This window comes from Botryllus schlosseri, chromosome 3 (genome assembly GCF_051294905.1).
Source record: "Botryllus schlosseri isolate E-star chromosome 3, Bs_hap1, whole genome shotgun sequence".
Classification (NCBI taxonomy): Eukaryota; Metazoa; Chordata; class Ascidiacea; order Stolidobranchia; family Styelidae; genus Botryllus; species Botryllus schlosseri.
Genome location: NC_137238.1, coordinates 38,086,173 through 38,106,092, shown reverse-complemented (window position 1 = coordinate 38,106,092; position 19,920 = coordinate 38,086,173). Strand labels below are relative to the sequence as shown.

General features: G+C 39.5%; 3 protein-coding genes across 5 annotated transcripts in view; all 3 read right to left on the bottom strand.

The window, feature by feature from the left end:
* The window catches only part of LOC145435218 (syntaxin-6-like), a 105,732-nt gene that overhangs the window by 44,096 nt on the left and 41,716 nt on the right, over positions 1–19,920 (bottom strand). The window lies entirely within an intron of this gene.
* LOC145435185 (uncharacterized) lies at positions 1,993–15,740 on the bottom strand. Of its 3 annotated transcripts, none has more exons than XM_080312502.1 (5): positions 14,595–15,740; positions 11,360–11,442; positions 7,846–8,676; positions 6,639–6,707; positions 1,993–3,596 (listed from the first exon to the last, which is right to left on the bottom strand). In XM_080312502.1, the coding sequence occupies exons 1-5, from the start codon at positions 14,639–14,641 to the stop codon at positions 2,803–2,805; spliced, it is 1,824 nt and encodes a 607-aa protein (XP_080168628.1). In that variant the 5' UTR covers positions 14,642–15,740; the 3' UTR covers positions 1,993–2,802. The 3 variants fall into 3 exon arrangements, with proteins under 3 accessions (XP_080168628.1, XP_080168629.1, XP_080168630.1); XM_080312503.1 differs by having other exon boundaries at positions 7,852–8,676; XM_080312504.1 differs by having other exon boundaries at positions 7,846–8,670.
* Positions 17,350–19,193, bottom strand: LOC145436486 (uncharacterized). The gene is made up of 9 exons (XM_080313849.1): positions 19,058–19,193; positions 18,960–18,995; positions 18,811–18,897; positions 18,664–18,753; positions 18,440–18,525; positions 18,277–18,385; positions 18,088–18,211; positions 17,958–18,028; positions 17,350–17,902 (listed from the first exon to the last, which is right to left on the bottom strand). The coding sequence occupies exons 1-9, from the start codon at positions 19,094–19,096 to the stop codon at positions 17,795–17,797; spliced, it is 750 nt and encodes a 249-aa protein (XP_080169975.1). The 5' UTR covers positions 19,097–19,193; the 3' UTR covers positions 17,350–17,794.

Below are 19,920 nucleotides of genomic sequence, written 5' to 3'. Positions count from 1 at the left end.
TAAATTGCTTCAAAAATTCGGAACGTAATATGAAGAAGTTGGACCATTGTCCGTGAATTATAAGAGTGAAACATCAGCTTTTGCATTAATTTGAAGATTTGGAACGTATCAATCTTCATGTAGTCGCATTATAGAGTTCGCACTTTAGACTTGGCACACCAAACTGTTTAAACCTATCCGATAAATCGTAAAAGATCAGTATTATGCGAAAGACAAAAAGGCTTTAAACAAAATTGATAACATTTCTATACAATTTAGCAACATTGGCCAGGCTAGCCATCAGTAAATAAACCCAACAATTATAATCATATTTGTGGTGTTCAATATGATTTTGCCTTACAGAAATCAGAGTGGGGATCAAGTTACTACCTGCGAGTCACGAGTCATTGCACATTTTGACTCAAGTCAAGTCATCTGGACTCTCGAACGTGACTCGAGTCAAGTCACTCGATTTTTGAAGGTGACTCGAGTCAAGTCAAGTGATTTTAGCAAAGTGACTCGAGTCATCCCAACACTGGCAGAAATTTCAGAAAAGGTTGAGCACAATGATTTGAGTTCTCAAATCTGAGTCTAGCATTCATTCTATTTGATTAGAGTATATTAGCTAAAAATGATTTCTTCGAGTCGGTTGTATCGCAGGTCGCAGCATACAAAACATCGAGCAAAAAGCTATGCGGGTTATTGGAAATGACACAGCTGTGAAGACGTGATCACCTACAGCATTTTCACAAAGTGCAATGAAATGGATATGGTGGAAAAAATACCAAATATTCTTTGATGTGATGTGGCATTATGTTATTTGTGGCTGCATAAAATATACATACCGGTATTTGAACTTTCTATACCATCTATACGGTAGTGACGTGATAATGAGTGATATTCAAATTCTCGAAGTCTCGATTTTGTCCAGACCTTGACATGCGCAATATTATCGAATGTTAGCATTCGTTCACATTCAATAACAGTATAAAAGGCAGCAATGAACTAAGCTTCCGATATTAGCTTTCGCTTCGCATACATTTGTCGCAATCACTTTTTTGGGTTAATTTCCGGTTTTGAAGGTTCGCTGGTCCTCCTTTTGAAATTTTGCCGGCGAAAAAGGTTGAGAACCGATATCGTATACTTTGCAATGCTGATAATATGTGATCGAAACCAGACTTGTATAACTACCAATCCTGTTAGTTTGCAGTCTCAACTAACTACTGGCTTAGCGAGTAGTTCTAGTTCTAGTTGCGGATTTTGAAAAATGAGTAGGCCTAGTTGTAGCTGCACATTTATAGAAGAAATTCAGTTACCGAAAACCAGGGATATCTAGACTACTGATCGAGGTGGACTTGCTGAGCCTACCGAGCTATGCTTTGCAGTAACGCTTGCTGTCAAATATTTCACCATCATAAGTGATTCAATCGACATGAAGCCAAAAATTTTTTTGTTGTCAAAGCCAAAGATTTGTTTTCACGGAGGCAACTCACGAGATGGTTCATTTGTCCAGCCTAATGAGACCTCTTTTAAATAACCGCTGTCAATCTGGTCATGCAAACGGCAACTCCAACGAGACAGCTTTCAATTGCTTTGCGAAGAACGAACTTCAACAGCGAACCATCTCTTGTGCCGCCAGCAAAGAAACTACGTAAAACTATGAAGCTTGCGTCAAGGATTGACATAATCAGAATTGGTGGTATTGCATGTCCTGTAACAGTTTATCTTGTGTTTCTAATCAATTAATTGCATGCGATCCCACGAGAATATTATAATAAAGAAAATAATTTGTGATGTCATAGTTGCTATGACGTCATGGTCACTATGATGTCATCAATAATTTGCTATCTAACTTTAAGGAGTAATAGTGAGCAACAGTAGGTAGCGGCGGTAGGTGCAGACAGCAGACCTCATAGATAATTTGAATTTTGCCCTCATCACGTAACAGGCAAAAAAGAGTTATCAATCCCTAGTCTAGATATCCCTGCCGAAAACCTAGAAAACATATGTCCTGTTGCGTAATGCTCAGAGTCATCCCTGCTAACAGTAGCTAGGGGGTGGATTTGGGGGTCGAAGCCCCTTTCATTTCAAACTCGAAATGCCGATTCTATCACTAATAATTCTTTGCTCATTCGTAATTCCGGAATTTGCATTATCCATTATGAGTTAGTTGCGCATTTTAACTTCGTTAGTTATAGTTGAAAATACACTAGTTCTCGTCGGCGTATTTTGAAAATCGAGTAGTTTGTAAAAGCCTTTTAAAACTGAATCAGTTTGATGCAAACAGGATAAGCATGCATATACAGTAGGGCTGTTCAAAACAACTTTTTCTTCAGATTTCACTGGCTACTTGATAAAATTGTTAGGTTGGATAAAAAACGCTGCACACAAACTTTGGCCCCATTCCAACCAGTAGAAGCAAGATTCTTGCAGTTAGAAAGTTTTGAAGTCATCATTAAAAAATTAAAATTCGAAATTTTTCTGTCAACCCCATAAAATTGTTAGGCTGTCAATAGAGATAAAGCACACCAAATTTGACTCAATTCCAACCACCAGTATTGCAGAAGAAAAATGTCTAATTCCATGATTTTATAATAAATAATTAATGAGTTAGTCACCGAAAATACTATTTTATTCAAATCCAAATTTTTATACTGCAGTAACTTCACTTCTACTGGTTGGAATGGAGCCAAAGTTGGTGTGTAGCGTTTTTATCAAGCAACCTAACAATTTTATCAAGTAGCCAGTGAAATCTGAAGGAAAAGTTTTTATTTTTAACACCCCTAGTATACAGTATTGGTAATAAACTGAAACAAGCGTCGTTTATTCATCGACCAGATCCAAATTTTTCTGCGTCAACGCGATATCCTCCCTGCGCGCCTCCCCTTTCATGTCGTTTGCTTTCTGTTTCGCTTCTAACGCTCGCTGAAAATACTGCTTCGCCCCAAGCCTGCGATCGCAATTCTTGTGCGCTTCTCCGATGTTGTTAAGAAGCCGTCCGTACTGTCGATGCATACAGACCTGGTCAGCCGCAAATTGCTTTTCCAGTTTTTCGACTCCATCTTTACAAAATGGGATCGCGTCTTCGTACTTTCCGCATTTGATGCATAGATGAGATAGGCTGACGAGACAAGTTGCTTCTTCAAGCACTCTTCCGTTATCATCGGCATGTTCGACCGATCGCAATTCTTGTAATGCTTCTGTTATGAATTTGATTCCACTTGTCGCTGCGATCGTATGATATCTTTCATCCGTTCTTTTCAATAGATCTTTGGAAACGTCCCTGATTTGAGCCACGCAATCCCTAATCCCACTTAAAGCATCTGGAGGAGGGTAGGATTGAGCCTTGAATAAGTCGACGGCAGCCCGACACAGAAGAATTGCGTAGACGAGATGTTCCTCCTTTTTTAGGCCCGACGATACTTGTAGCACTTCGAAAGCCGACATTTTTTCAGGGATCGCGTCTTGCACGAGTTGTATAGAATTTTTGTTGAAATCTGTGTGCAGTTTTTTCGCAGTAACCGATAAAGATCGACTCAACTGCCTCGAGACGTCTTCGCTTTTAAACAGCACGTGCAGCGTGCCGAGAATATTCTGCACTTCAGTGAAATTGGAACCTGAAAGAGAAAAGTTCATTCAAGTCATTTGCAAGTCAGAGATTTGTATCACCAGTTATTACAGGGGCGGTCAAGGGTCAACATACGGCCCGAAGGGATTTTAAACGACCAGCAGACAGTTTCCGGACTTGCATGATAATGTGGCCCACGGTCGGGAAAAAATGGCCATGAAACTACTTGTTCTGTTCGGGTCTACATACATTTGCGAGCAAGCGATTTAAACCATGAATATGAACAGACAAAGCTTCGTTCCAATGAGGGCTGCGGAGTCGGTAAACTTTACCACCGACTCCACACATTTTCAATATACCGAATCCAACTCCTGAGTCTTTAAACATACCGACTCCGGCGCTGACTATTTTCTTGGGAGATCTCCCGACTCCAGCAGTATTACCAATTTACTTCGAAAATCATATGCCACAATTAGGGTTGGATTATCCGGATAACGGTTAACCGCAGGTTTTTTTATTATCCGATATCCGGATGGTTAACCGGAAAAAATATTATCGTTAATATTGCATTTTACACTTTTAGGAAGCTTCAATAAATCGTATTATCGGTGTTGCGCGTGGTCAATCAGCGAGAAGCGTGTCGCCAATTAGCGAGATACGTCAATGCAGTGTGTAACGCGACGCAATCTCCCGCTGAGAAGACCGTCTCATTAGGTCATTGATTGCTGCGAACTCGGCTATCGTTGCTGGCCTGATTTTTCGAGTCTTCAACAAGCCTATAGTTCCGCTGGCAGAAGGACATCTGCAATAGACTTTATACCATCACTGGTCCACATAATCGCATTGGCTTGGTGCTCACGATATTATCGCTGGCCTACACAATCGCATCTGCAATAGGCATGGTACGAACGATATCATCGCTGGCGTAACCATCGAGTCTCGGGCCTGGCATGCGTTGGCTCCTATCTCTTGGTGGCTTGGAGACAAATGCCGCTAAGACTATTATGATCCGCGATTGTGATTAACGAGTGACATCGCGAAACTGAATGACATCGAATGTTCGCATTGCGCAAACATGTTCGTGCGTGCAAGCGTAAGTGATTTCCGCTGATACTAAATTCGAAAACAAATCGAACCCCCCTCGTTTTATTTCAAACACCCACCCCCCTTATTTTTCTTCTGGCTACTGGCCTGATCATGTGAATTTCCATGGAGCGAGCTATCATGTCGGCCTCAATTCCAGCATCAACTACTCGTCCTTGCAGTACTGGACACCTAAACAGAAGAACGGGCAAAAAGGAAGCGCTGCTTACTATATTCAGCCCATTTTGTGGAAGCAGAAAGGGCATTTAATACGTGTGGACTCTTTGTTACAAACCTCCGGTCCCGGCTACAGGATACCACTATTGATGTAGTGTACTTTATAAGGAGGGAGTTGCAAAAGCAGTGAACATTAAATTTGCGTGATTTTTCTCGTATTCGCTCGTACTGCGCGTGTACGTATAAATCTACCATAACACTGTGTAATGATTTTGCGATCCATTTTTCATTCAGACCTCGTGAAATCGATTATCTCACTTAGCATTCATTATCCGGTTAACCGGTTAGCTAAATTTCAAATATCCGGATATATCCGTTATCTGGATAGTGAAAATTATTGATATCTGAACTAACCCTAGCCACAATGACGTTTAAATGACTATCATATAACCATTAAACATATGATTAACGATGGCATGAAAAATTGTTTCATTGTGGCACAGCTCGAATTATTCACTATGTAATTATCATGAAAGAATGCCTTTCAAAATATCCTTCCTTTTTGCATATTCTATAAGTTTTTATAACTAATATCCTAATATGTATGAATCATTCAAACCTGACATATATCCAATCCTGCATAATTAAAATGCAGATAAAACAATCGAAATGTAGCTCTTGTGATTGATTCCGCAACTTATACAGAGATGTAACTTACAAATTTTTTTCGTTACACACGATACTGATTACCGTACAATCACACACACTCTCACTACTAATAAACATTGGTCAGAGACGACATTCAGGAAGTAGTGAAATAGCATGTCTAGTCTACATGCACTTACTCAAGTATTCATGGACTGGGACTTTCTTAATCATTTGTTCGACCCAAACAGCTGAGATACGCTACAAGTATTCTTAATTTTTTCAAGTGGGAAACAGTGTTCGGTTATATTTACATCAATTTAACAATTTTACAAAACCAGACAATGTATTTACTCTGTCACAGTATCGTGGTATAATTCTAAAAATTGTATCAATTTGTGAATGCATCGCGAAGATGCATATTGCGATTCTCTTCATCTATGCAACTGTGTTGTAAATTGCAAATAATGTCCAATTTTATCTATATATTGTTACTAATAACAGTGATTGATGGTGCATAAAAAATCTGTTTTTATTATTATTAGTAATTTAAAGATACCCTTGAAAGCAATTGTTTTCATAATAAAGAAGTTGGAGTCGGAGTCAGCACCATTTTCACAAACTCCGACTCGTCAGTCAGTATAGTTTTCACCACTCCGACTCCAAGGCGTGCTAAAAAGAGACTCCGACAAAATTGAGCAAAAATTAGCCAAACTCCGACTCCAGAGCCCTGGTTCCAATCTAACAGATGCTCACACGCAGTCTTTACCAAGGGTTTCTACGTCCGACATGCGACCAGAGTTCAAATAACTTGTTGACAACTTTAATCGAAAACAGATCTCATTGACTTCAACAGCTATTTAAGTATATTACGTTGATAAATTCATTAAATACCGGTACTGTTTTTGGGCCTCTAAGCTTTCAACTGAAAATCCACTTTATATACGATTTATACAGCCGACTGAAGAAGTTGCCCGCCCCTGAATTATTAGCTGGCTTGTTTTAGTAAGTTAGTGGCATATTTTTAAGAGTCACTACTTCTTTGCTAGTTTTGCAAAGTGAGTACTGTAGCATAGTTATTGTGGCTAAATTTGAAAAGCGAGTAGTTGTAATTCCAGTTGCGTATTTTGAAAATACAGCAGTTCGCACCGGTCTGATTGCGCCTGATGACAAATCATTATCTTACTTGAATGTTGCTGGGTTCCGCTTCCGTCGACAGAAAATTGTGTCTGGACTGCAGTTTTTTCGTAGGTGCCTGTAGCAATATCAATTCTGGGCGTTGAAATAATTCGCAAGAATCCACAAAAGTATGAATGATTTGGAAAGGTCAAACATGGATATGCCGCCATAAAGAATATACCGGTAATGTCAGTTCTATATCATTTTGAAGTTGATTTTAATTTTTTCGACAAAACATATTTCATTGCACTTCGTAAAAAGGCTGTACTTGTAGTACATATTTCGTATGCTGAGATACCAACAATCACAGTCTACAGCCTTCCATAGTGGAAAATAGTACCAAAAATAGTTCTCGTTGAAAAATGAATTCTTGTGTGACAAGGAGCGTATTATTTCAGTTCTGAAATTTACATCTCTGTCTGATTACTAGGGCAAGTTTTTGCTGTAATTAAATCCGTGGAAAGTCGCATTTATTTTCAGCAAAAGTCGCAGTAAAAAGTTGCATCTATTTTTTCACAAAAGTTGCACTAAAAGACCACATTTTGGTCGGTTGACTTAAAAAAAAGGTCAACTTTCCGGCGCAGCTCCCGAAATACCCATTAGAGCGTTACTTCAGTGCTGATTTACGGTCTTTCAGTCAAATTTTGCCGTGTATTTCAACAAAATTCTCAAAAAACAGTGACATAATCAAGCGATCTATTTACATATACTGCCAAATATTTCTAGTAAAAGGTGATTGCATGAAAAATGGAAAAAACTTTCATGAAAAGTCGAAAAAGTTGCATGAAAAAAATGGAAAAAAGTTGCACTATAAGATTCCTTCAAACAGCTTAAAACAGCATTCTACATATCTTATGAGTAGTTAGGAAGCAGCAGGAAGCTGTAAAAAAAAAGTTGCAAAAACTTGCCGTACTGATTACTTGAGTTGAATTATCAGAATTCATGAATTAGAATTCAGATTCAAGTAGCCTACTCGGATCATTGTGTCCAGCCCCACAAATTAGTTTTGCAGCGTTCTTGGCAACCTGTCAAAATTCCATGAGGTGTCCAGTGAAATTTGAAAAAGAATTTCATTTTGAACAACACGACACCAATTGACATTCTGAAAAATGTCAGAAATTGTTCCGACGGGAATCTTGAAATTATCACTGATTTCACCCCGATAAATCGCGCGTCTGAAGGTAAAAAAGCTTAGAGGAATGTTTGATTCATACATTTACCGAAAAAGAATTCGTCTTCCATGACCGCACTGGCTGTGGGCCGTTCGTCTGGGTCCGGATCCAACATACGTTTGAATAGTTCGATAAGTTGAGACCTTTTTGCGTTCGTGAACTCGGGAACGTGCGACAAATCCAGCTTCTTATTGTGGACGATGTTGTGGTTCCAATCGTACGAGTGCGGGCCGAACGGATGCTTGCCGTGGGTGATGATAAAGTACCCGTTGATACCCAGTGGAAATATATCTGCTTTGTAGCCAAATTTGGTCGATTTGTCGGCCCGAATTGTCTCCGGTGCCATAAATCCATAAGTTCCGACGGCAATTCCCGTCACCTTTGTGCAATCGGCTGGGATATCCTTGCTGATTCCAAAATCAGAGATTTTCACGGATTTTCCGTCGACAGATATGAGAATGTTGCTCGGTTTCAAGTCATGATGCGCTATATCGTTTTCGTGTATATACGCGAGACCTGATACGACTTGTTTGAAAAATTGCATAGCCTTCATCGGGTCTGGCGCATTGTCTTTATCATCGACATATTGTTGCATGTTGTGGCCGCAAAGCTCCATAGCGAGATAAATGGGCCGTGGCCAGTGAGAATTGCCAGAAGTGACAATTGTAACGATGTTTGGATGATGTTTTAGTTTCAGCAGTCGATCGATCTCCTTTTCTTTGATTTGGCTCAAAAACTTGATTGCTAGTGGCTCCTTTTTTCTGTTCGCATGCAGCTGGTATCCGCGGTAAATATCTTTACCCTCTAGCAGCGGTTTGGTACTGGTGTAGATCGTATCGGAAAGCTTCACAACATCGGTACCAGAATCTGAAACTAATAAGCACAAATGTTGAATTGATGTCTGCGTGGCGGCGGCAGTTTACCAGACTTGTAGTTCCAGTTGTTCATTTTGAGAAGTGAGTAGTTGTATTAAAAAAAAAGAAATCACGTGCTGTCATTTTGCGTGAATCGTGATGCCTGTGTTCTGTTGTGTGATGCTCTTGTAGCCATTGCTACAAACAGTGACGTGGCAAGGGGGTAGGTTTCAGGAGTCTAAACACCTCCCATTTAAAACTGTTACTGATGGTCATTGGTCATGCAGAAAGTTGACCCGATTATGATAAAATATATATTAATTGAGTTTCTTCGGAATCGAGCTTATTCAGTTGAGATTCATTTGGTTATTTGTTACTTCTAGTTCCAGTTGCGCATTTTGAAAATCCAGCAGTTTGCACAAGTCTGCGGATTATGAATCTTCTGCCTCCTGTGTCTCCAATAGTTTGCCTCCTGTGTTTGATGACTTTTTCATACCTGCTAAAAATGTCCATTCCCATTACATGAGATCCTCTCCAAAGAGAAATATCTACGTACCCCCACCCAATAGCAACCTAACCAAGATATCTATCGACTACTAGGGACCTATCATCTGGAATGCATTACCACCACATATCCGTGAATTGCCTTATAATAGATTCAAAAAAGCTCTACTTGATCACCTCCTGTCGTTATAGTAACACTGTTGCCCTACCGCCACCTCGCCCAGACATTGCTTCATTGATCATTTGCAACCATCGTTCAATTTTTCTTTTTATTTTCCTTTTTTAACTAAAATTTGTTGCAGCCAGACTGTTCAGAGTCAAGTGTACCTGTTTGATGCTGGTGTGATCAGACTAGATGACCTTCACGGTCTTATCGATCATTCCTATCTAATACCAAATACTGTGCATGCATATTTTCTGTACCACCATCATTGCCGTGTGTTGTTGTGTATTTTGGCTACATGAAAATAAAGACTCTCTCTCTAAATACAAAATTATTGCATTGATTCGGTAAGCCACGTAGTCAAATGCTTTATGTATGTCAAATCAAGGTCGGAAACTACAAAAGTCGGACAATATTGTGTAATATGATAGCCGTTGAAAGGTATATAACAGAGGCGTGCAACCTGGGGTCTACAGAGAAAATTTGATACAAATGATATTATTTAATGTTGTGCAACCCGCGTAATGGGTTTCTAATTTACCTACGTGTGCATAGGCGCCGAACGCTAATTTTCCTTAGGTATGCGAGTTCGATGACGTCATGATCTGACGGAATTGATAATTAGGGATAATATAGCATCAATTCATGAGGGTTAAGTGCCTGCATAAATGCCGATTATGCAATATCTTCGTGTTAACAAACTTGCACGTATGATAAGCTTGTCAACGAGTCCGGAAGTGCTGTCAATTAACGAGTCCCTGATCGCTAGCGAACAATTAAATACGCCGCTTATCAACGCGTATTACGTAACCTCGGCAACGATTTGCGCAAGGCAAAATGTCCGAGTTGTTATGGAATCTGTTCTATAATGGCACCGATTTCAGGTTGTTCAAACCTTTCTCGTCTTTTACAACTCAAACCTTGACAGTTGACACACATCTTCTGATGGTTATGTTTAGGTATTAGCGGAATTCGTTTACGCATGCACGGCGCACTCACAATCGCACATGTCTGCGGACATTTGATGTCATTCAGTTAAGCGATGTCACTCTTTAATTACAATCGCTAACCAACAAACACCTAACGGCATTGTCACCAAGTCATCGAAAGATTGGAGTCAACGCATGCTAGGCTCGAGAAATGGGAGCCAACGCACAACGCATGCTCGGCTCTAGACACGATAGTTGGCCAGCGATGATATATCTTTCGTACCAGGCCTGTTGCAGATGCGATTGTGTAGGCAAGCGATAATATCGTGTGTGCCAATGCAGATGCGATAGTGCAGGCAGCGATGGCACAGGCCTACTGCTGATGTGATTGTTCATAATGCTCAAGCGAGTGAAACTAGGCTTGTCGAGACGCGATAAATCAGGCAAGCGTCCCAAGCGTTGATTGCCGAGTGCACGGCAATCAATGACACAATTTCGCGATCATCTCAGCGGGAGATCGCGTCGCGTTACATTGTGCACAGACAAATCTCGCTAATTGGCAACGCGCTTGTAGCTAATTGGCCGCGCGCAACGGGTTACCTCGCTCACATAAGCGGCAGCAGGTAATGTCGTAAACGGAAATACATTGCGATTTGTTCTAAATAACACAATCAGGGCTTCTGCCGATTCATGTCAAACCGAATTCTAGGTATACTTGAAAAATGTCTAGGTATGCCTGGCATACCTTACATACCCAGGTTCGGTGCCTATGTACGTGTGAGTAATGAGTATGCTCAATTAGGACACGATAAGAACCAAAAAAAAAACAATCTTTTCAACAAGCTGTTTCTATGAAAATTTGCAAACTGGACATGACCTGCTCTGATTCCACAGCGACGATAAGTGTCCACTCCATGTCAATATATCCACTACGTCCACATTATGATGGTGATGTCTAATGCGATATCAACATAACTTCTCTACAAAAAAACCCGTTTCACGATGAACGGCAAATAGTTTAATTGCGACTAAATTATACTCCAGATTCCAGCAAAGCTAAATGTATTATGGCAGGACGATCGAAAAATGGAAATCCATCAATTCACCTTTCTCGCTTGATTGGTCACCATCTTTATTCGCATGAATGGTTTCGACGTTACTGTGTGTGATATTGGTGATACTGACGTTCCTGCAGAAGAAAACTAGTTTTTAAAAACCATTTTCGGCAATCATTACACTGGTCAACAAAATGAAAAAAAAATTTAGGCAGAACATCTGAGAGTTGTTTCTGGGGTTTTAGAGGTTGCTGATTACGAATATCACATTAGTTTTGTCGGATTGGCTCTTTGTCAGAAGATATTCATACCCCTAAAAAAGCCCAAAATTACCGTATTCACCCTTAAATATTTCACTTGGTAGAAAGAAAATCGTAGTTTTTTCTAATTTTATACTGCGCATAAATAGATAATTGACTATGAAGAACCCTCATGTCATTCTCAGTCATTCTATCAATATTAACATGGCCTGATGCGAAATATTTATTTGTCAAAAAAGCAGTTTGTCAAGCCTAAAAATTGTACTTTTGCGCAACGGAAATACATATTCTCCTGTATCAATTGGCCATTCTAAAGAGAAGTATAAAACTATAAAATTTGTCTTTGAAAAGCTTAACTACAGTACCGTACTCATATGCGTCTCATTTCTTTTGACTGGTAAATGAACAATTTTTCGCTGAGTCAACAAAGTGGGTATACCTACTAACCCTATCAAACGAGAAGTTTAAATCTGGTATCTGGTATATTCGAATACCGATGAAAGATTCCAATTTCACATTAGGAAGGAGTTCGCTGTGCGTAATTTATCCTACGATGTAGTTAATAAAACTTTTTAGTTGATCACAAAGCACCCTACTACAAACGATTGCTCCGAAAATTCATATCTGCATATCGAAAACTTGAGCACAAACATGAGCATAAAAGTTCACTTCCTGTTCTGTCATCTTGATATATTTCCTGATACAAGACATCAGAACAACAAAAGAAAGTTATCAAGGCAGATGAGATGAAGCATTGAGCATATCATGATAAACCATTGCAGGAACCTTTCGAGAAACTGCACTAAATAGGTTACAGCCGAAAACCGTGCAAAGACAATTGTGATATAAAATATATCACTAACATTATATTCCAACTGATTATTTCAAACTTACAATAGGTAGTTGACGTAAAACTGATTGAATTAATGCCACGTTATTCTAGTATCTAGGTAAATACTTATATACATGTATGAAGTTGATTTATGTACAATTGTACATGATATCCTTGAAAGTCAGAAACTATGATAAATCTATTACCCCCAAATATAGTGCTGTTGCTGTATTTTGATTTAAAAGAGTCTTCGGTGTGGAGAAATAACAAGTAAATTAAATTTCTGAACTTAATAGTACGACTGAGCCGACTTTTTATCTAGTCATTACCGCGAAAATGGGAGATATTGGTCAAAATAGCCCAATGGGTTATCTCCACAGCAAGAGCCAATTTGAAAAAACTAAGGTCATATTCGGAGTCAGTGCCCTTCAGAACCCCCAAAACCACTCTTTCTTTGTCTGTCTAAAATATGTGCTGGCCATCTCATCACTCACATCATCAGATTGAAATGTTATCCCCGACGAATAAGTCAAATGGAAACTTGAAAAAAGAAAAATGTACTCCAAATAACATCCAAATATATAAAGTCAAAGGTCAGGCGTGCACACAAGATCAAAACGTATTGTACATATTTTGAACGAAACGATCCGTTGAGGTTTCAAAGCCGTCACCAGACGTGTATACAAACTACTGATCTGGTCAGTTGACCGTGAACGAACTACTAGTTTTTCCGATGGTCATAATTCTACTTGTACGGTAGTTGAGGATTGTGAAAAGTGAGTATTTCTACACTACAAAAAAAAATTAGACAAATTTGGTTCCAAATGTAAGACATGAGGATGATTTGGTCTGATTTTCAGCAATTTCAGTCTTGCTGATGAAGTGAGGTCTTAAAATTGAGACTGATTCAGCTTTTCAAGACAATATAAAATTGTCACAATCATTCGGTCTTCAAAATCAGACCAATAAAGCGCATCTTACAAGACATATTGTGCTTATTGAGACAGCTTTTGATTCATCCGTTTTTTTTTGGTCTTGTTTTTAAGACAAATTTTGTTAATCAAGAAATAACATGGTTTGTGGTCTTAAAAATGAGACCGGAAAGTTGACATGGGACAAGAGCATAAGATATAACTAGCTCTTTGAGACAGTTTTTGAACAGTCAGTATTTTTGGTCTTGTTTTTAAGACGGATTTCGCTAATCAAGAAACAACATTGTTCGTGGTCTTAAAAATGAGACCGGTAAGTTGACATGGGCCAAGAGCATAAAATTAGACAAATCTGATCTCAAATCGATTAGGCTATTCAGAAAAAAAAGTCTTAAAGACCAGATTGTCTTACAAAGTACTTTTCATCTCAAAAGTAGGACCTAACTTGATCAATAATAGAAGCATTGCTTTTGGGCATCCTTTTCAGTGTTAGGTTCTGAGTGAAGGGGGAGAGTGATTGAGACCATGGAACAATACTGCGCCAAGGACTTTACAGACGCAGTTAGCTTATTGAGATAATTTTAGATGCTTCAGTTTTTTTGGTCTTGTTTTCCAGACGAATTTTGCAGTTTTTTTGGTCTCGTTTTACCCACTCACCATAAATGCTAGTTTTGACTCAGACAACCGTATATATATTGTTCTGAATATCACATGTCAGTAGTAAGTGGTATGAACCTTGATAAAGTTATCTAGTGAATATCTTGTAAACTCCTTAGTACAGTATTATCCCAACACCGCTAATTCAGGTCTCTCTCATCCTTCCCCTTCGCTCAGACCCCAACATTGAAAAGGATGCCCTCAAATTGCTGCTACTATTTTCGATCAATTTGTGTCTTACTTTTGAGACAGAAAGTACTTGGTAAGACTAATTGGTCTTCAAGACTTTTTTTTTGTAAAAAATCGATTTGAGACATCAAGACCAAATTTGTCTAATTTTTTTTGTAGTGTAGTTCTAGTTGTAGATTTGAAAAGTGAGTAGTTCTAACTGCAGATTTAAAAATACTTACCAAACAACCCAGACTGGAATCACTGGTTGTTTTTGGCAATAAATTGCATTATTTCGACATACCAAAACCAGTGAATTTTATCACTAGATTCAAATCACCAAAACGTTTCAAACGTTTAAAGCCTAAATTGACATGTATTTGTAACAGGGTAGATAGCATCAGCCGTTAGCGAATGCGATTAATTAAAATTTTACTCACCCTCCAGATTCGACAATCACATTAGGCCCTGATCCCGAGCCGGCCATAACAGCGACCTCCGAATTAGTCGGCCCGGTTTTACCCGGGCTGTATTCTCACCAAATCGAATCTTAAATTTGGGTAGGCCTATATCTGACATATAATATGTCAGAAAGGTATAGTTTTCTGAATGCAAAATTGAGATAAACAATGTTAGTCATATTATGAATGATCATCATCATCATTGGTTTATTAGCAACTTCATCAGTTCAAAACACCACAAAAAATGCAATACAATGAAAAGAAAGGAAGATGTCGAAGCGACTAGGAGTTGTCTATGGAATCGGACACCCACCTTGGCCTAGGCGATGTAAAGAGGAGGCATGCACACTGAATGAAAGTAAAGAAGATAATATAGAAAAAGGAAGCGACAAGAAATAGGGCGTCATGTCATGGGAAGCGAGATCGATAGGTCAGTTGTGGTCCGGTAATCTTGAGGATGGACTGTATTTATTTAGTAGTAGTTGCTTGTATTTTGACTTGAATGTGGACATGCTCGTCGACTGCCGGATGGCCGGTGGGATACTGTTCCACACATCAGGTCCGGCATATATGATAGAGCGATGATCTTTTCGGTCGATCATATGTTATTTGGACGACGTGGACGCGCGTGTGTTGTACTTGTGCGCTTTTGATTCAGAGGTAAAGAAGTCATTGAAGTATTCGGGGCAACGACCACAGTGAAACTGATACATAAAGTTGGCGATTTCTAGTTTCCGCATATCTTCTATGTTTAGGACGCCGAATCTCTTCAGCAGCGACTTATTGGATGGGCAGCCAGGCCCCTTTGGGGCCCTAGCTATGATTCGGAGTACTTTATGCTGTAGTTTCTGCAGTGGCTTGAGTGCAGTTTTACTGGCAGCCCCCCAACAGAGGATGCCATAATGTAACTTCGATTGGATTAAGGATTTAAAGAGTATCAGAATTCAGAAGAACCCATGCTGGCATGAAGCGCCCAAGGCTGTAGAACAGGCCGCACTTCGGTGATAATTTAGTTTCTAGGGACTGAATATGACTCTTCCAGGACATGTTCGAGTCCAGTAAAACCCCGAGATATTTGGCATTATCTGTGTTGGAAACGGGCTGACCAGCGATATTAACGGTTAAGTTAAAGTGAGCATAAATATGCTCACTTTAACTTAACCGTTAATATCGCTGTAACATTCAACTCTGATATCGGAAACCAATTACCAGCGCACATTCATTTGATTTGCATTATAATTTACTGTTTAGAGCAGAAGCTTATTTGTATTGTAATTAATTGCGCGCAATGAGATTATTCCTCACGTGACAGATATTGCATTCCTTTTATTCTCATTCACATTCATTAATTCATTGTTTTCGTGGTTCAAAAAGTATCGGTGAATTCTCTGTTGTTACTCAAGAAGTAACGTCGTAAATTTATACAAGAAGATCCAGTGAAATTCAAGTGGAAAAGTAATCTGGGCATAGTTTTGCCTAAAACATATTTTGTGAGACATACTGTGCTTGTAGCTTGTTAAGACAATTCTTGGTGCCCTAGTGTTCCTCATCTCATCCTTTATACCAGACTGGTGACCGGTGGTTGCTTTCGGCAATAAGATGCGCGTGGCAGAAGAATTTCTTGCATTGAAAAATTAAGTAATCTAACGGAAGGAAACCAATTCTGCTCTGGCCTACACTGTGTTTTAAGCTCCACAATCTCCATCATGACCACACGTCTTAAAAGTGGCCACATAGCCGTATACCTGGTGATTGCATGTTTTGAATTGTTTTTGCAAGCTTTCTTTCAATGAATAAATATATGTCTGCCTACCTCATTCGGCGAAATCCAGCAAAACAATCGGAGTAGGGGTTAAACCCGCTTAGAGGCCAAACGCCAGACGCCAAACGCCGAGCGGCGGCCAAATGTCTGTACGGCGTTTGGCGTCTGTTATGGTGAGACGCCGAGTAGCTATACGGCGTTTGGCGTCTGTTATGTTCAGACGCCGAGTAGCTATACGGCGTTTGGCGTCTGTGATGTTCAGACGCCGAGTAGCTATACGGCGTTTGGCGTCTGTTATGGTGAGACGCCGAGTAGCTATATGGCGTTTGGCCTCTGTTATGTTCAGACGCCGAGTAGCTATACGGCGTTTGCCCCCGATTGGTGTCTCGGTAAACTGAGCAGAGGCCTAATCATTTCATGGTGCGACTATCAAGTTCTCGCAACTATGTGATATCTAAGATTGCAAGTTGTAAAATTTTTGTCATAATAAGCGGTGGCAGAATCCCAAATGATCTATTGCATGTTCAGCTGTATCAAATTATTGTATCACCGCCCACGGTTGCAATGAATCGAGTCATGACTCGACTCACTTTCTTAAAAATGGATTTACTCATTGTATGACTTTTTAAGAATGGTATATCGGGACTGATAAATAGGCTCAAACCTGCCTTTTATCTGTTACAATAACCATGATTAGAATGGAAAAAATGAAGATAAAAATTATCCGAGACCTTCGATATCACCCCCGCGAGTTCCACAGAAGTGATCTGAAGCTGAACTCTATGGGGAACAGTAAACACCATGACTTGGACTCGACCCATTGCTCTCAGGTTTGACTCGTTGGGGATTGCTCGGACTTGACTCGCCGGTGAATTGAAAACGACTCGACTTGACTTCTTGAAACCTAGTGAATCGGTTGCAACCCGGTCACCACCCCATATTTGTACACTCGCAATGAATTTCAGACCCAAGTCTGCAGATACAGCATGTAATGAAACCACAATATGAAATGGGCAACGAAACCACAGCAGAAGGCAATGAAACCACGGTAAAAGTCATCGAGAAATAAGAAGTGGAACCACAGTAAAAATGACTGAGAAATGTGCATTGCAACCATAGTAAAAGTCACAACGAAATAAGCAGTGGAAACACAGTAAAAGTCAGAGAAATATGCAATCAAACCACAGTAAACGTCACTGAGGAATCAGCAGTGGAACCACAGTAAAAATGACTGAGAAATATGCATTGCAACCATAGTAAAAGTCACAACGAAATAAGCAGTGGAAACACAGTAAAAGTCAGAGAAATATGCAATCAAACCACAGTAAACGTCAATAAGAAATCAGCAGTGGAACCACAGTAAAATTGACTGAGAAACAGGCAACGAAACCACAGTAAAATATAGAAGCATCAGAATTCACACAACAGTACATAGCATGCAATAAAAATCATCATCAGGATCAGGTATCCGCTGTCCCGGGCAACAGTCCTCGTGTGTCCATCGACCACAGCCGTCACACGCAACCTGGAAACAAGTTAGAATCAATATACCCGACGAATGTAATCTCGTAATTGCATACCCATTTCATGTCTTTTTTTGGGGGGTCTTGACTACCGCATTTAATGCAATAATCTTCCAATCCTTTCTCATCTGCGGGAGAAACATGCAACGTATTTAATATGGTTTTAACCTGACATGGACCAGCATACCCGTCGCATCAAGCAAAATTTGACCAAACTGCTGGCGGTAGCTTTCGCAAGCTTGTTGAGAATGATCAAAATCCAGGTTTGCATCGGGGATTGATAATCCAGTGGTTAAGTAGAGTTTGGCAGCCTATTAAGTGTCAGTTGATTGCAAATTAATTTTCTCAAATCTCAATACATGAACGCATCACAAACCTTCAAAGCAAGGACTCCACAATTAAATCCGTCATTTTGAACACCGGTCCTTATTAATCCTGTATATCTCGCAACTGATTCTCTTCTTGAGTACGTTCGTATAAATTCGCTGGATTAATACAGAAATGAAATATGTCTCTTGAATACGACCTCATCAACTTACTCAAACTGTTGCAAGACATTCCCATAGCGCTCCTCGTGGCCCATTGGATCGTATAGTAGAACCATATTTGATGCAACGTCAGATACCTGAAAGAGTATATACATACATTACACTAATACAGAATATATTGACGAGACAGAACATGGGTGGAAGGGGTGAGAAGCAATGAGTTTCACAAACTTACAATATCAAGGTAGAATCTGACAGGTATGGAACATGCTTACCAAAAGAATCCAATGGTTGCCCCTGCCCACACCAGTTCCGCCACAACGAACATTAAGTGGCGCTACAAAAGATTTTGTAGCTGCTTCTTTCTAGAGTGAATCACTAAATTAGAGAATATTCAAAAGTCTTGTTACTATTACACATACTGTTTTCTTTTTGCCAGAGGCAAATTTCCCAGCAACAAACCAATTAGTAGCTAGCAGACAGGAAACAACCATTGTATGACCTTCCGACTGAAATTACAAGCTTTAAATAGCTTTCAGCAACAAAAAACTTGAGCAAGGCAATGACTTACTTTTTCATTGAGAGCAAAAAGAATACAATCCATCAACTGAAATTTATGAGATAACAAGATCAATAAGTCGTCATGAAAATGACAGCAGAGCAAATGACCGTATCATTTAGCCAGCCACATCCATTCAAAAGCAGCATGTCTTGTGTGGATACAGGTAGCCGATTCACGACAGCTTCAATCCTATTTGCTTTATGCGCCGACGTAAAAAGTGAATTTATTTCTAAAAAGAGTATTATCATCAGTACGATAAAATTACCAACCACACTCCTATCCGCTCTCCACTCCTATCCAAGTAGTTGAGAGTGGATTATAGTGTATAATGATAGAATATATTGAAGGAAAAATTTCTCCCAATCAAATTGATCATGCATAACATGAACCAGCGCAATTATGTCTACACAAAAATTGGAAATTAACATGTCATAATTATGAGAGCTGGTTAAGAGAGAAACATGGCTGACTCCGCTGACATGTCTTGCTAACTAATATTTGATGGGTATAAGTAGCCTACCTCAAAATTAATCAACTTTACATAAATACTTCTGAATCCATTGGGTAGGCCTACCGGTTACAATGCAATTTGAGATTAACCACAGCAGAGATTGGTTCACTCTCAAGTCTCAGATTTTTCTGAAAATTGCCTCAAAACATGAATTCCAGTTTTCAAGTAATCGCAAGCCATGATAATATCAAGCTTTTTAACACTCAGTCTATTACCCATAAATCACAATCGAGTAGAGATTCTTCACTAAGGAATGCGACATGGCTATATACTCGGGTAAGATATTTACAGACCTTGCACTTCGTTGTCGATATAGTGAGGTACACGATGAGCCCAGTGTACCGCCTCGATATGCTCATTTAGCTTTTCTGACGTTTTGAACGTGTTGATTTCGCAGAGACCGCAATTAAGTTCTTCTGTTATGATTCTAATGAGGTGTGTCAAATCCTCAGTTAGAGC